Source organism: Crassostrea angulata, chromosome 7 (assembly GCF_025612915.1).
Source record: "Crassostrea angulata isolate pt1a10 chromosome 7, ASM2561291v2, whole genome shotgun sequence".
Taxonomy (NCBI): domain Eukaryota; kingdom Metazoa; phylum Mollusca; class Bivalvia; order Ostreida; family Ostreidae; genus Magallana; species Magallana angulata.
This window is the reverse complement of record NC_069117.1, coordinates 13,180,255-13,198,305: the sequence shown is the minus strand read 5'-3', so window position 1 is coordinate 13,198,305 and position 18,051 is coordinate 13,180,255. Positions and strand designations below refer to the sequence as shown.

General features: G+C 35.3%; 1 protein-coding gene across 1 annotated transcript; it reads right to left on the bottom strand.

Annotated features, from left to right (window-relative positions):
• Positions 1-8,773: 8,773 nt before the first annotated feature.
• LOC128155349 (protocadherin-11 Y-linked-like) lies at positions 8,774-16,101 on the bottom strand. Its single transcript, XM_052817021.1, has 4 exons — positions 12,917-16,101; positions 11,319-11,489; positions 9,973-10,313; positions 8,774-9,127 (listed from the first exon to the last, which is right to left on the bottom strand). The coding sequence occupies exons 1-3, from the start codon at positions 15,506-15,508 to the stop codon at positions 10,305-10,307; spliced, it is 2,772 nt and encodes a 923-aa protein (XP_052672981.1). The 5' UTR covers positions 15,509-16,101; the 3' UTR covers positions 8,774-9,127; positions 9,973-10,304.
• Between the last annotated feature and the right edge of the window lie 1,950 nt (positions 16,102-18,051).

Below are 18,051 nucleotides of genomic sequence, written 5' to 3'. Positions count from 1 at the left end.
TGTCGATGGTAAAATGAAAGCAGTTATCTTATCCAACTCGTAACATATTTCGCTCGCTTACATATATTATTATGCCCTCCATATACTAGTAATAAAACTCAAACGTTCAGGAATTAAGAAATTAAAAAGTGAACGTGTAATAATGTTGAATTTTATGATTTTTAAAAAGTCAAAAGATCCCTCCTTTCTGGCCCGGGTATAAGAATTTTGGAGAATCCTCCATCTATTAGAATTCCTTTCTTTCTTTTTTTTTTTTAATACATTTATACCCAGGGAGAGAATATTTTTGAAAATACATTGTACATGTATTGTGGCTGTCATTCTAGCCAAATCAACATATATACTAGTATCTACATGTGTAACATTTGATAAATACCCGACTGGTGTTTGAACTGTTCATGATCAAAGCACAATATAATATTGTCATGTTGATTTTTTTAAAATTTACTGCTCGGTAATAAGCACAAAAACAACATTTCATTTATAAGACTATAAGAATAGCAATTTATAAGGAAAGTCTTAATTAATCAAATGGACTGATTACGATCGAATGTTCTTGAATTTTAATTTTTTTTTTTTTTTTTTTTATAAATAATCATTTATATACAGGATTTAAACTTTAAGTGAACAAAGATAACATTCTGGACTATACGGTGTAATTCTGACTTTACGGGCACTAGTAAATACAAAAATTATAACACGACAGGACCTTGTTTTAAGACAATGGTATAGGCACATGTACGTATAGTTAATACATGTAAGCAACATTTGCCGTTTTGTCCTATCATCAAGCCAATTCAGCGCACTAAAATTTAATCCAAGGTTTTAGGGAGAGAGCGGAACTTCCATACCAATCTAAATAATTGTGAAATCATATCACGCAATTACAGCCATCACGATGTATGGCCCTAGTGAGGACCCGCTATCGTTTTTTCATTAACGTAACCAAAACCATAAAATGTGACCCCTGGGTGCTTTGCACGGAAACATTAAGCCGCCGAATTATCTTCATCACAGGATAATAGGTAAAACTTGATTTTAACGTTGTCTTTTCCTTTTCAATTTACTCTCCCTGGAGTGCCTTTTCACCTGTCGTGTGCCGGGTCTCCACGACAACGCATGAACGATACCCGGTTTTGGCGGGAAATTGCGATAGTTAGCTTTTATCCATTTGCAGTAAAAATTGACGCAGCTGTCATCGATATCAGAGTAATTACCGATCATACGGGAGCCTTTAATGCGTTTTCATCGAATAAAAATCAAAGGCGAACCCCACAATCAGCCCATCGTCGCCCAATGGGGTTCTATTAGAAACCCCAATTTCATGATCAAAACATATTTTTTTCCTCGTGGATTGACGTTTCTAAAAAGCCGTAAACAATATAGCACTGCTGTGTAATTAAATTAATATTCAATACAGTAACAAGCTTGTCCACGGGTTAATATGATTTATAAGGCAGTGGAATCAATTGCGATGAGCTGCATCAAAGAATGCCAACGGTGCATCGCACGAAGGATTATCATACACATTTGGAAAATTAGCCATTAAAATATTGCGAATCTCACGATATGGGCCTCCAAGAAGAAAGAAATGGAACCGACCTTTAGCTATTTGATTAGTAAATTACATAAAAATAATGTGTGTGGGGTGGACAGAGGAGCCAGATTGATCCCTGTAGCCTCGTTTTGGTGACTGACATTTTCTGTGACACGTTCCCCATTCTCTCTGACTTAGGGACATAATGACGCATTACACTGGATAGCCTTTTTGTTGTTAATTCACCGAAATAACTGCATCAAAAGGGTCGAAAATAAATCGATTTCATCCGTGCTTTTACATTACAGTTGCAAAGCCCCCAACACTTCAACAATATGCATATGTTCTTCATCAAGTTTAAAAAAAATTACATATCTCCATAAATCAACTCTGCATCAAATGTGAATAATGACAAATGTGTAACCGAAGGCAAAAGTTGAAAGAATATTCAGTTTTTCATAGTTGTTCACGTATAAAATTCAAACGAAAACAAAACAATTCAAACAAAAACTATGCACTGCATGTCATCATGGTCTAAACCCAGATAATGCTATTTTAATGAAACCATTACACTTTAGGCCAGAGAGGAGGGATTTTTTTCGTCGGATAATCCAGTGGAAGACAAAGAACGGACTGGGCGACACCTCCATTTGTTTTACCAGCCGTAATGGCAGTCTTTGTGAATGTGCCCGCTTCCTTGAAAGTTATACTAAGAGGTGCTTTTATAAGAATGGTTCTAATTGGTGAAAGCGAGTAAAGTGTAGTTTTCATATTCATATCAAATATAAATGAACATGAATTTGGATCATTTTATTTTTTGTTTTGCTTTGTTTTGCTTTGATGGTTTTTTTTTTGTTGTTTTTTGTTTTGCTCTCAAATCAATTACCATTTTTACTCATAAAACATTTGCAACCCCTCAAGAGCGTTGTGTCAACAGAAAATCTAGATGAATAATCAATTAATCTTTACTCTCTATAAATAATAAAGATTTATTTACATATTCCAAAGTACAGAATTTAGGCAGATGTGTGCGAAGTTTTATATCTTGGGTACCCATCTCTGCAATCTCACGAAACGAAATGAATTCGTTTTACGATCCCGACACGAACCGTAGATCAGATGGTCGTCTGCATGCCCATGATAAGGGAGAAAAGCTTGGTGACTCCCGTCTACAGATAACTGCGAATTTGCATGCATTAAAAAGATCCACGTGACACACAACTGAAAGAGACTGTGAAATTAATTTGATACTGGACATTTCTATTTCCATATTCAGTCGTTATTAACCGCGAATAATGTCCGTGAAATGGCAAAAGATCCGCCGTCTTTTGCCAATGAATGTGGAAATTGAATCGGTGATTGTGGAGTTAAGCCATAAAGATATAATAATGCGATGATAACAAAATTTATCGGCGGAATGACCAGCGGGTTGAAAAGAAATACCCCTCATCCGGGTTTTTGTCAAATGTCGCAGACGATTTACGGGATGAAATAATCGTTAGAAATAGAATCTCAAAGGAACAAAGCATGCAGAACATTTATAACGGCAAATGGATGATCATTCAATTAATCATTCAGGCAGTTACATGTACATGTATAAAAAAATCGCAATTTACCTAAACAATAGTATATAAACATGCATAAAACATGCATATAACGCACCAACAATAAATAAACGTTGCGTCGTCATTATTTTTACTATTAAAACTAAAAAAATTCAATATATAAACAATGAAACGTGAATATCAGGAATGATGCATTCAGCTATGTAGGTACTATACCTGCATCAAGTTTGCTCAATATCTGTTAAAACTTATGCATGTTTGGTAGCTCAATATAGTTTCAATCTCACTTAGCAGTTACTCAAGCACGATGTAGTGGTTTTGTATGAGCTGTGTGGAGAAGCTGATTTACTTTAAAGATAATTCGTTGCATGTACATGTAAATGCATTCGCTGATAAAATACTGGGAAGTGTCGTAAGATCTTTTGTTTTCTCTATACAGTAGGTAGAAAAAATCAAAATAGGGAATTAATACATTGTGTACTTTGAATAAATCAGTAAAAGATATTCCAGCTTTTATTTCATGAGCATTATAATAACACTATAAAACGCACGCATGGCCAGTTCGGGGTTGATGGTCAGGACAAAACCCATAACTTTTTAATAGGTGCTGGGGTTTAAAATTTGATATAGTTTTATTTTGTATTTCATGCAAGTCTGTGTTGATTATGAGTTTGCAATGCATCATTATATTGGTAAAAAAAATTAACCCCCGAAGGGCACTGCTTATCCATGCTTTTTCTCTTTTTTTTAAACCGAAAAACCTGGAATGAAAAGTGCGATAACTCTCACGGGGTAAAGAGGACACTGATAAAACGAGACGTTTAGCTCCCTTTATAAAACTTTAACATATTTATACGCAATTGGTGTGTAAACTGCGTAAAAATGATTATTCATTGCGATACAGATTTAACTTCCCAGGAACTAAATGACCAATGTCAGCCATAAATGTACATGTTATTTTTTTTTAAGAAAACAAATGTCATTTTCAAGATACCTGCCTTAATAGAACCATTTTAACAAGACCTTGGACTTTCAGTAGGGCGTAGCTATCTGTTAATTCCTTGCGTCAAAACAAATTAAAAATGACGCGGTTTCAAGCGAAATATGCATCAATTGCGTAGTCTTAGCTCAAAAGCCAGACAAATCTTGTTGATTTCAAAGAGCCATGACTGAGTGGCTAGCAATGAAATACATGTAGACAGGCCTGCGTCACATTGCTGTTTGACACAACTACCCAAAGTCCAAGCTCTTGTTAAAATGGTTCTATTTTCAAATACATGCTATAGTGAACGTGCAAAATAATATATATGTAATATTAATCAATTGCAATCTAATTAAAACTATATGTCTCGGATTCGGAACATCTAATTTTAATTAAATTAGAAATAACTGGTAAAAAAAATAATTTTCATAGGCTGTTTTAGAAAAATATGGAGGTTTAATCTAATTGTAAGCGAATTCTTTGTACAAATAATAACAAGTTTTTATTTTTTGTTTTGTTTTTTGTTACCACAATGTTGTTGGGTCTCTCTCTCTCTCTCTCTCTCTCTCTCTCTCTCTCTCTCTCTCTCTCTCTCTCTCTCTCTCTCTTTTTCACCGATATGAACCACAGAACTCTTTTTTGTGACACAAAACTACCTATCGCTGTACAATAACGGTGTCACATTGAGCTTTTATAGCATTGAGCTGCACACGTCACGATATTGACCTCTCGGAATAATGTACCTCCTCAAGGACGTAAATTTGATGCTTTCTGATTAAGTTTATTCATGAAAACGTACACCACGGAGATATATAAGATCTAATTTACATACAGCAAGCAAACGTATGTAAAAAGGTTCACAAATCGAAAATTACGTAATATTTACAATATTTACAAAAGATGGCATTGATAATACTTCAGGATTCTTCAAAAGGATATCACCCGCCTTTTAAGTTGATATGATCCCAGAACTCGAGTTTCTCTCAAAAGAAAGTCAACAGCCTTCTATTCTCGTAGTTTAATAAAAAACGCTCTGTAGAATAATCCTAGTCCTTGGATTCAAAAGGTTTGTAAGAGAGGGATAGACAGATAGCTGGCTGGTATTGTGAGGGCATTGTGTCACTCTATGACTCTACATCTCACCACTGAGTCAGTGTATCTTACTACAATAGACTTATGACAGGAAATTCATATTTTTTTCGGCACTCGCGGTTAACAACAAATAATGCGCCTTTCAACCTTGTATTTGAAATATCGATTTACAAAATTCTGAGAAGTGAAAAGGATTCTTTTCATACATTAAGAAAGAAAATGGGGAAATAAAAGAATCTTTTTTCTGTTGACACAATTTTAATGCATTTGACAGCGCACTAACAATGTCCTTGTCCATTTCATGAGTTGATGCATTATGGGAAAAAACTTTAAAAAAAAAAATTAAAAGAATATTCAATAAAGCAAACCATTGTATATTGTAGTTTTGATATATACATGTATATGTACATTGAAAGTCTCGCCCCTTCATTAACTGATTAAAATTTTCAAACTGCCTCTACAAAAGGATATATACACCCAGATATATTAAAACATTTTCGTTATGCAATCCTTTGTTATTTTAAGCTATTATATAGCATAAAGTACTTGTAGATTTCAAAACAAATCCATTAAGTTACCTGTAAGTGTCCAATAAGTTTTAAAAAACTGTCCATTATTTTAAAGAATGGACATTGAAAACTGCCCAATAAAAAATAATGGATAGTAATTGTAAACTTATTGGACAGGTACAGGTGACGTGTAATAAAACAAATACCATGCAAAGCCATACATCTGAAAACAAAATGAAATTAAATTAAGCATGCTCTGAAATATGATAATCCAAATGAACTGATACATCTCTGAAAAATAATTCAAATGCACTTATACGCGAGTGGAAAATAATCCAAATGCAGTTGTATATATCTGTGGAATCAGGAAAATAGTATTCAAATCCAGATTTCACCGGTTATCCACATGTGTTTTAAGGATTTCAAAAGTTAAATTTGAAAGAAATATTTCCCTGCTCAATGTCCGTTTTCTTAGACAAACCACTCCGTATTAAGTCATCCAAATCCTGCTGATTCAGAGGTTTTAAAAACCTATCAATGCTCTCTACTTCTTGACTGGCGTTAATCTATCTTCATCAGAGATAACAGAAAAGACACAGATCTGAATTAAATCAAAATCTGGCCCAGCCTCTATATCTAAAATGTCACTTAGAACACCATCCGTGTTTGGATGATTTTCATTATCATCTTTGAATTTTGACTGAGTTTAAGAAAATGCTTTCTCCATCAGAGGAAGACATCTCGGTACTAAGACACAAGTAGTGTGAATGAATAAAAAATCATGCAGTTCAAGTTATACCTAAAAAGTCACCTGTACCTGTCCACTAAGTAGACAATAGAAACAGAATTCTACTCAGGACTGCTTTTTTTGTTAGGGGTGGTTAAAAATAGCTCTCTTTATTTTCATTGTCTACTGGTGTACCTGTTGCAGTCTATTCTTAAAACAAAAGAGGAGAATGTTTTAAGTCGGATATAAGCCTCAAACTGTCCATTCTGTGAGAGAAAGAACTGATCTCGGCCCTTCGGGCCTCGATCAGTTCTTTCTCTCACAGAATGGACAGTTTTTGGCTTATATCCTTTACTTAACAAAAATATTATGAAGACTTATTTGTATAAGGATGGGTTTATGGGTACAGAACTAGGGGGCGAGACAAGTTATACACCGTCAAAGATGTTTATTTAAATTTCAATAATAAATGGAAAAAATACGTATCCGAGCGTTTATCAACTTGACTTTGCAAATCAAATAAACACATTTCGCCCTGTTTACACACGAAATCTATAATTTACAACAGATATTTTATTTTTCTGGATGGGACCACATTTTGGCGACATAAAGAGAGAATCGCGCCATTAACGCTGAAAAGCAAATTGGTGTTTGATAGGGCGTTCGCCACACGGTATTAACCACCGTAATCATCTGCAGAAAGAATTCAATTTATTCCTGATAACGTCTGCTGGTCAAACATTAAAACGTGTTCGCTGGAGCTATCATAGCACTATCTGCGACGGGCATCGGTCCTCGGTCGACATCAAAAACTCCCGAGGATACTAACTGTCCGCGGTTACGCGTCAAACTGACCACTCGCTGATGTCTCTTTGAATATTAAGGTCGTATGGGACACCTTGAGATATAAATGTAAATGAAAGTACATCATATTCAAAATATGTTTTTAAAATTGAGATTATTTTACCATGAAATACATTTTACAGGTTTAAGCAAAATCATTAATATCCCTAGAAGGATTCGAGCTCATGAAATGTAGAACATAATCTTCAGCTTTAACCCATTCGGCCACATGTACAAATGTATATATACACTGTTAGAAATCAAAATTGTACATTATGTGATATGTATAAACTATTTGTAATATAATGCTGAAATTTAGTTGATTTTTTTCATCATAAGAAAGTACGTCACAAAATAAATAAAGGTGCCTCCTTCATGAACCCGAATCCGGCCCTCCTATTTACCCCAAATCATTGAAATCATTAAATAAATTTAGATGGCCGCTTAATGCATTTTAAAAACTCAAATTACTATTTAAAATTTGGCAACATCAATAAAAGAAGCACTGTTTAATTTTTTATTATAATAATTGTTTGCTACTTTTAAAATTGCTATCTGCCATACGACACGTGGGATTTGCATCGTGCTTTATTGCTATACATTATGCATGTAGATTTTGAAAACGATACGATATCATTAGAACCAGTTCTATAAATTAGATGCTAAATCGGTGATTATATACAATTTCTGTTTATGGTTAACCGTGTCTGTGCGTGTTTTGTCTTGAATAATAATTCAAATTAACAGTCTTTATTTCATTATTTCCAACTACAGAGTTTTCATTAAACCCTGTTACATTTGCCATGTGTTTCGGTATCAGATTGAGAAACTGCTAAAAATTCAAAACCGGATATCGAATTTTATAATTCTGTTTAAAATTCTGCCATTCAGTTATCTTCTCAAATGAACTTGAACTGGCATAAACTCATCGAGACCAATTTTTAAACCTTTTAAATCTCCGATGGAGTCGTTGAAGATATTTAAAGGTATCAAAACAAGAAAGATACGGTGTCTTGAGAATGTACATTATCAGAAAAATAACAAGCCTAGGGGAGCGGGGTTTCTCTTTTCCAGTGTCTACTCTGTAATTCATTTCGGGTTAATGTCACCCAATTTTCAAAAAGATCAAGCAGCGAAAAGACCACCAAATCTGATCCCAAATCAGCGTAATGAGCACGCTTTTGTACCACTTGTATAGAGGAGATTTACGGGCCGAGGTGTCTGTGCTTAGTTGCTGGATAATTACAACCTATTCACGGCATACATAGCAATATTTCATGTTTATTTAACGTTGTTGGTCCAGGAAAACATACATCCGATATACAAAATTTTACTTAAGTTGTATGTACTACAAAGATGGAAAGCTATATTTCATTCAATCGGTCCCAACTTTCTCTTTAATGAAAATTCATTCTCTTTGAATTCGGTGATTCAACATTTTATCAAACCTAACAAAATGTATCCATGCATGCGTGGAAGTAAAATTAGAAGTCTTGTGTGCATTAATACATAAAGCAATTTTATGATAAAATTTTAATCCAATTTCATAACAACATATAGCACCATATTATCATAACAATACAAAAATGCCATCAAAAATTTAAGATATCGTCCTATCGCACAATCACAAACAATTTTGCGAAAAATGTCTCAATTATTGCAATAAAATGTCTACTTTCATCCATTAAGGTCCTACGCTAAGCCTTTGGCACACAATTTACATGTAAGCAGGAAAGATAATTGTCTGTTATTCCATTAGAAACTTGCTTCGTCTGTCGGTTTGGTTAAAAGCCGAAATATTCCGATTCCCATGCGGTCCAAAATATCCCATTTCCGGTTTCAATACTTCAGGGTAGATTTAGCATTTTCGACCTACAAGAAATAGAATGATTAATAAAGTTATTCTTATAAATTAAATTGACAGCAGAATAAAAGTTCGTTGAATATAATGACATGTCAATGAGTACATCAACGAAGCAGGGGACTTTCTGAATATCAAAGAGAAAGGGAATTAAATCGCCGAAATGAGTTTTGATAATAGTATTTATTATTGTCACAGAAGAGAAACGCACGCTCTTAAGCCAATATTTATTAAAAGTTTGGGTAAATGACAACAGATTAGTATCAACTGTCGACTCTTTTAAATAACAATATACCACACACTTATGTTTAAACATTGACCGATGTCTGATGGCGTATCAAACAAATTAAACGGTAACAGTTATTCATCGTTCACTACTGAGAGGCCTTCATTTCAATATATTTAACAAGGATGTGTATACACGTGTACTTATAAATACAGGTATACTGTATATCAAACTGATTTTAGCTGGAAGAATTGAAAACTGAAGTAGTTAATTAGGACCTTCAGAGAGTATAAAGGGTTAGAAAATGACACCTGAACTCGACAGAAGTTATTTAATTAACCACTAAAGTGCTATTCACTTCTGCTCAAGTACACCCAACTTTTAATTTCGAAAATAAGTGGTTTTCGATTTTTGGGCATGTAATAACATGTACTGTATTAATTCTAGAGTAAGATGTAGTATTTCTTGTTGTTTATGTTGTTCTCAAGATCAAGTGTGACATATAAAACACTTGAGCTGCCGCCATGTCAATTTCCAAAAGAGTAATGGGTTGACAAAATCTTTAAGCGATTATCTTTTAAAAGCGTTTTTCGCTTTGCATTTTAAAATTCACAATCCCTGTAAACTTACGATTATTATTCGATTGGCTGGCATTTCTGCAGGCAGCTTTATTCGTCTTTTCTCGTTCCTCGATAGTCCGGTTCGTCGCGTGCTTACACAAGATCGGCTTCCGTTTTTATCCGCAGGAGAAGCTTTTGTTCCTTGTATAACTTTAGTATCAGTTTGTAAAAACAGGTGAATCAATATTGACGTAGAGATTTTTCTCAGTTTCTCGCCATATTTACACAGTCCAATAATCCCCCTGTTAATATATTCACTGTTAGTTTATTTCTACTGAAAGAACTCCCCCAAAGGGGGAGGTATATCTAATTAATGCTTTTGCTCCTTCAACTGCCGCTACGTCAGATTGTCTACAAAAAGAAATACAAAATAGATTAAGGCCACGGCTTAAATTAACAACAAATTGAACCATAACACAATAGTATTTGCTCTACACGATGGAAAATATTGTACTCGAAGTAACTAAAGTCTGGATCAAAGGATTAAATTGATATCCACAAAGTGTCGGAAACCTAATGCATTTGTTAAAATAAAACAAACATGTATCAATTACTTGCAATCGTGCTTCACCTAGAGTTTTAATTTGTTTTTATAGAGTGAGCACGTTGCCTTTTAATAAAAAAAATTTTCTAATCGAATTGACAAACTTTTCAGTATTAATTGCACATTTCCGGATCCCTTAAGATAAAGGCAAACACTTCGGTGTCAATTATTATTTACTAAAAGATTTTACTCTAGCAAGGTCGAAACTTTTGTAAACGGTATTCTTTTCATGCAGCTCAAAGTAGAATATGTAAAACTGTAGCTTTTGTGCGTGTTTATAGAACGACAAGATTTGTACAAATAGAGCAACTTGAACACTATCATAGATACATGCTTTGCCACGGCTTGAAATTTGTTTGAGAGTGAGGCCGGATAATTTAAAAAACTTTTTATTCCTAAATCAATATTTCTAAAATGTAGAAATCAAAACAAAATTGTCATAATAACTGTTCACTATAACCGAATTTTCTTATCTACAAAAAAAAATTTCTTTTTACCATAAACTTTAGTATTAATATTATAATGTTTATTAAGGCTTAAATTAGCATCTAATTATATACGTCATTTCAGGAATAAAAATCTTCAAATCACAGTTTAGAGAAGTGCATGTAATTTTATATAACTTTACACATATCTAAACTACCACCCCCCCCCCCCCAAAAAAAAAAAAAAACCAAAAAAACCAAAAACAAAACAAAAACAAAAAAACAAAAAACAAAAACAAAAACAACAAGCAAACAAACAAAACAAAAACCAAAAAAACATCACAACCAAACATACCTCCCCCCCCCCCCTTCAAAAAATTTGCTCACCGAGTTTGATCGTTTAATACTCTGTATCCTCATCAAGGATTGGTGGTACTGCAGGGTCATTAGCTGGTTCCGATTTCTCTCGTTTTCGTTGACACTTTCACACCCTTCCCACAAAGAGGGGTCACTCGGGACCTTAGGGAGAGGATCTGCCTCTGGAATCGTCGGTGGGATCTAAAAAATATAATTGATTAAGATATGTTACAAAATGCAAAGAAAAATACAATCCGAAGGACAATGTATAACGGAGCGTGCACAGTGTACATCTAATTTCTTATTGTGCGAAAAAATGTATAAAACTAAATAGTTTAAGTGAAAAAGTTTTTTTTTGTCGAGGTATTTTTTTTTCAAGATAAAAAAGGCGAGGAATAATGAGTGTGTAAACATTTAAATTCGTTATAAAGATTTTCTCAAACCTAGAGTTTTTGGTAATTACTTTGCAAATTATTGGTATAATTACATGTATATGACTTGGCAAAACTACAGTTTATTTAATTTACAAATGAATAAAAAGCTTTCCGTGTTGAATCGAATTCAATATATATTTATGGTTTTAAACGATTTGGTTGGTAATTATTTCAATTTAACGGAGATTTATGCCTGAATTTGTATCACAATAAGTCTCAAATTCAGATCTTTTAACAAAAATGGCAATTATGTTTTTCAGTAAACCGAGGCTCTTCGTTGTAATAATGTCGAAAAATTGTGGCGATTTAATAATAATAAAACTGTTATTCCGCTTGAAAATATATTTAAAAGCTGCGTGTTCATTATAAATTTGTATTTAAAAGTACTACTATTATAACAACAAATTGTTTGTCTGGTACTAATGGAAAATGTTGTTTAAAACCCACTTTAGAAGACATTTTACTAAGGAAATCTTTGTGCCGCGCCATATTAATTTTTGAATGCAGAGATTATTTCGCACAATTGATATAAAGCGAAAGTTTTACTCTGAATCAACAGAAGTTTTCCCTTTTCATCGTGTCACTTTTCAATGCGTCACTAAGAAAACAGCCGAGATTAAAATCTAGATCAGGAATAATTTTGATTTCATTGGACAAGGTCTTTTCATGTTGACTTTGTTGATAATTACATCACAACATATTGGGACCAAACAGGCTCCGTTTTAAGCAAACATAACCCCATGGCACTCAAGGTGACCACTATAAAAACTAATAAATCGAACCCCCGCCGAGATTAACCTAAGTAGTAAAATCTCTAAGTATTTGGTCTGCATGTTGGGAGTTGCTTGCGTGAGTAAATCAAATCATAGCGATGACATGTTATGAATAAACTATACACAAACTAGCCGTGTTTCTCTTTGTACATTTAAAACTCTCCGTAAAATGATAGGATAAATATCAAAAGCCAGTGATTTAGCAAAAAGACACCACAAAAAGGCGAGCTTAAAGGTAGCAACTATTACTCGATAATGATCTTTACTGAATAAATCTAAAGAAAGTGGGAATCATAGATAAGGGACTGTTTTTTAACCCTTTTCTGCAAAAAATAAGATAAGGAGATGAAGAAGAAAAAATCAATAGGATTGATGAGAAATAGATTGCAATATCAAATGTTGATTTGATTAACCAACATACCTGGACTGAAATGGAACGATCAATAGGGAAAAACTGTCTGTTGCCCAAGTCATATCCGGGTGGATAAAAGACCTCTTTATGGACGGGGGGAGAGTTGTCATAGCAATCTGGATCCTCCACATCTTTACTCACTATGGCAACGGTAGAACGGGCGCTGTCGTAGCGTTTCCTTTTACTGTCCTCTTTTCTTAATAAACATATTGCAACTATAATCACAATGGCTAACACAACCGTCACTGTCGACATACTGATAGCAATGACGTAATACCGCGAGAAACTCGATTCGTCTGCTACTGAGTCTGCTATCACATTGATGAGTAGAGTTTCTTCAGCACTTAGAGGATTGCTACTCCAATCTTGAACTTTGACCTTAAACACATACAAACCAAGGTCATCAGAGTCAAGTGCGCGCGCAACTATAACTTCGCCTGTAGCACTATTGATGACAAAGGTTTCAGTCATATTCTGGTCGTCTGTATAATATCTCAGCTGAGCGTTAACATCTGTATCTCCATCACTGGCGGTCAAGGTTGCAACCACCATATTCTGTGCAGTTGATAATGGAACGGTAATGGACCGGTTAGCTTCGCTGGGGAAGATGAAGATAGGTTTGTTGTCATTTGTGTCCTCCACTAAGATTTTTATAAACGAATAGCCAGTTTTAGCAGGAGAACCTCTATCCATCGCCATTATTTGTAACTCGTACAATGCAACAGTCTCTCTGTCGAGGGATCGCGTTACAAGTACTGTTCCATTTTCTTTCACTTCGAAGGGAGGCAACTCGCCAGTATTCGAGGTCATCAGATAATGCCGAACTTCTGAATTGATTCCCTCATCCTTGTCGAAAGCTGAAACAGTTCCTATTACTCTGGGTGCGGCTATGTTTTCAGTTACAACGAATGTGGAGATTTTATCCGGATACGTAGGTGCATTGTCGTTTGCGTCTTTCACAATTATATTGATTGTGGCTGTTCCGGTAAGGGGAACATCCCCTGAGTCTGTAGCATATACATAAAATGAAATCTGACTGTGTTGTTCCCTATCCAGAGCTATCTTTAACCTCAAACTACCAGAAAGCGCATCGATGCTCGCTAAGTTCTGGGCTTCTTCTGATACGGAGTACCTCAGATCAGCATTAACCCCAATATCGTCATCTGTCGCAGAAACCGCCAAAAGGCTAATATCAATATCATTATTTTCCAGTATATTAGCATTATATGTTTGTCTTTCAAATCGTGGAGGATTGTCATTTTCATCGACAACAATGACAGGAAAAGTAAAGTTGGTTTCTCTGGGTGGGCTTCCCGCGTCTCTGCAATTGACAGTCACTTCGTAATTATCCCTCATTTCCCGATTTAACGACGCGAAGACCACAACTTTGTACTCGTTTTCTTCAAACTTTTGAATTTTAAAATAGTCGCTGATAACATCACACGTCACCAACCCGTTGGCCCCTGTGTCGGGGTCTTTCACTGCTACGTGCGCTACCACGGTGCCCTGACTGGCGTGCTCGGAGACCTCGGCAGTATCACTGCCAGACAAAACATTCACATTGATCACCGGGAAGTTATTGTGATTATCTTGCACGCGCACAAAGACTTGTGATTTTGATATCAATGGCTGATTACCCAAGTCAGTAGCCTCTATCAGAATGTTGTAATTTTCCCGAGAACCGGAAATGAGCGACTCTTTGAGATAGATTTCGCCCGTTGTTGAGTTCATATGAAAAATTTGAAAGATGTCCTCCGTTTGGCGGGGATCTAAACGGTATTGCACCTCTCCATTTATTCCTTCGTCTTTATCACTTGCAAATGTTTTAACAACAACAGATTCTACGGGGAGGTCATCCATTATGGTAACGTTGTAGGAGGGTTTTGAGAATATCGGGTAATTATCATTAATATCCCCTACAGTAATGTTCACTGTCATGGATCCCGTTTTGGGGGGAGTTCCACCGTCGTAAGCCACCACTTGAATCAGATAGCTGGGGTGGGTCTCGCGGTCTAGTGTTTGCTTGAGGATGAGTTTTAACATAGATCGGCCATCAGAGAACTTGTCCGCCGCGGTATGGAATGGTGAGTCGTGCGACGGGATCTCGTACCTCTCCACGGAGTTGTTACCCGTATCTAAATCCACGGCGCCCTCGAGGGAATATGAAAAATTGATAGCAGTGTCTTCCGATATCTGTAAACTGACAACACTCTTTGAAAATGTTGGCGAATTGTCATTTATGTCTATAATGTTGACGTATATTTTAATCTTGTGGAAATCCCCATCTTCAGTGGAGGCAACAGCCACCAGATTAAGAACACACTGGTCCTGGAATTCACAGATAGTGTCCCTGTCTATAGTAGCGTTAGTGTGGAGTTCGCCCAGGTCCTCGGTGATAGAGAACCACTTGGCCGCGGGGTACCCGGCCTGAAACAGGCTAAATGTCGGATTGTTGACATTTGACAGTCCAGCATCCTCTGCAACATTTCCAACCAGAACCCCACGTTTTGTTTCTTCTTCCAGGTTGTAAGTCACTTCCAAAGCATGCACTTGCAACACAAGCAACATAAGGCACCAACACTGTACGCGTAGCAATTTCATGGTGTAAGGTGAAGACACAAACTTGGATATATCAGAACGCGCACCTGTCGTGATAGTCAATCAAACTCCAAATGTCGTTCCTCTTTCCATCGAGAAGTCGAGAGGGCCCAATGCCTTGAAAAAACTGTTTACGTTAAACATCAATAACCGATACTCGTAATGTCAAATCTCGTGGAAGAAACGTGAAATAAATGAAGACTCGCAATAGAAGTCAATTTATTTCGTTTACAAGTAACAATCTCATTTCCATGCCTAAATAAATCATCTTTTGACGCTTTAATCCGCCCGTAATTAAAAACGGTATAGATCTGTAGCAGTGTTGATCAATGTTTTCCAATCGATGTTCTTTAGATTTGTCCTAATCCGGCGTAATCGGCCCGAGTCAGGGGGATTCTCACACCTTTTGTCCAAATCCCTCCAGATAAATTCTGCAAACTCGAGTAGCCGTAAAATAACGTCCAGTCATTGTCACTTGAAACAAAAACATAGCACGTTTTTCGTTGTGATCTTCTTGTCTTTGAGCCTGCAGAGAAAACGGACGTTTCTTGACGCGCTATCATCTGATAAGTAGCTTCGCAGTGTTATTTAAAAGGTTTAATTTTTAAAAGTGACCTGTTTACAACGAAGACTCCGCCTTCCTAGGCGAGGAGAAACCCAATAGAAAAACAGCGAATCACGCGGCTTTTAAATAAAATTAATCGAGCAGTAGAAAAATCCATAATTCATGAACTTCTTTCTGCAGATGTAAAAAGCCTTTGATGCTGATGCGCTTGAGGTTGCACAATAATAATTTCTGTTGATCATTTATTTCAGTTTTGAATGTAGTCGGATCATTGGTTATATCTTTTGATATATTCTGCTAAGTACTGTTCTTAGGATTTCAGTTGAGAGCAAACATTAACTTCAATGTTTACGAGAGATTATCAACTGAATGTCTTAGGTGCCATTGCATTTATTTACTAATAAAAATGACATGCAATAGAAAACAAACGTGAACTTTTCAAAAAGAAAATCAATTTTATTGTGTCACTTTTGCATTGATGTCATTTATCTTAATTATTTGGTACAACTTGAACTCTATTTGAATTTCAATTTGAACATAATTTGCTCAAGGAAGCGTTTACAAATATCGCATTAATTTTCGACTTATTGTGATTTCAATTTCCAAATGAGGGTTTTCCTGGGCCAACTTCCCAGTGATAGCACGCGTACACATGTACCTACATAAAGATGCAAGACCTGACTGCAGAGAAGCCATCTGCCATGATCCTTAGATATTTATGTTTCCGTTTGTCGCCGCCTTGATTTCACCAGATTTATTGACTATGAATTAGGAAGATTGTGAACAAGCTCACCAAACTTAGCCTGTACTCTACATTGCCTAATATCGATATCTTTTTCAATATGCGCCTTTGAAATGATCAAATTCGCGTATTTTATTTTTCAATAGGGCCTTAAAAAGGGCAAATGATTTCTCTGTACAAAGAAGATGGGATCATAATTGAATATTCTTCACACTTACGCTCGAATTTGAATGGTGTGGATTTTAAACATAGAGAGAAACACTATCCTTATTTTATATTTCAAATAACACATGTCCAGGGGGTGCATTGATAGAAAAATATGATAAAAAAATCGGCGGTTTCAATGAGGTTTTAAATGGGAGATATTAACGGGGTCAAAATAAATTTCTTCTTGGTTTTGACACTTGTAAAGGCTATGTAATGTTGTTGGATATTGTAGAAAAATGAACAGCAATTTGATCTATATTAATTTTGATCTCAAAATTAATGACGAATTTTTGTAATGGCTTATATGTTGTAAATATTTACCAAACATGATAAACAGTTTGCAAAATGAATATTATCCTATAAGAAAATTCGTGTTCAAAATACATACTATGTAACCATACCCAGGTGATCACCAACTCTCCTCAAGTCAATACTCAGCCTCAAGTCTGAGTTTCGATCTCAAATTTATGCCCTTTTTCTTACAGGATTTGAGTTGAGTGGTTTAAAAATATTGGTGAAGATGGGGCCAGGGTGTTAAATGCTTGATGTATATTGAATTTTCAAAAAACCTTAATTATGAAAAAAAAATTCTGTATCGTTCTGAGCTTTATTTGAGAACTAGTGTCCTTAATATCTTTGTAAGACACGAATTTGCCACAGATCCGTTAGGATCAGCCGATTAAATTCTAATTCAGAACAAAAAACTGAAAATCTTTCTTAAGGGGAAATTCAACACCGATGGCTATCTTGTTAATTTCTCTGTATTTTTCTCCCTTTTTGTTCAATCATTTTGATGCTCCGCTCGTAGACTGCTGCAATTAGCCAACGCGAAGACCGTAAACTCAGATTGGAGAGAAAAAAATAAATAAAACGAGATTTTGTTGATAAGAAAATAGCTTTGCGACACGAATACGTATACATTGTACATCTATTTTATGGTTTTTGACACATAATGTATACAATTATGATAAGTTTGTGAAATAATATCTAAGCTCTTTTATACGGTGTGAAGTTAAATTGTTCGTATGTAAT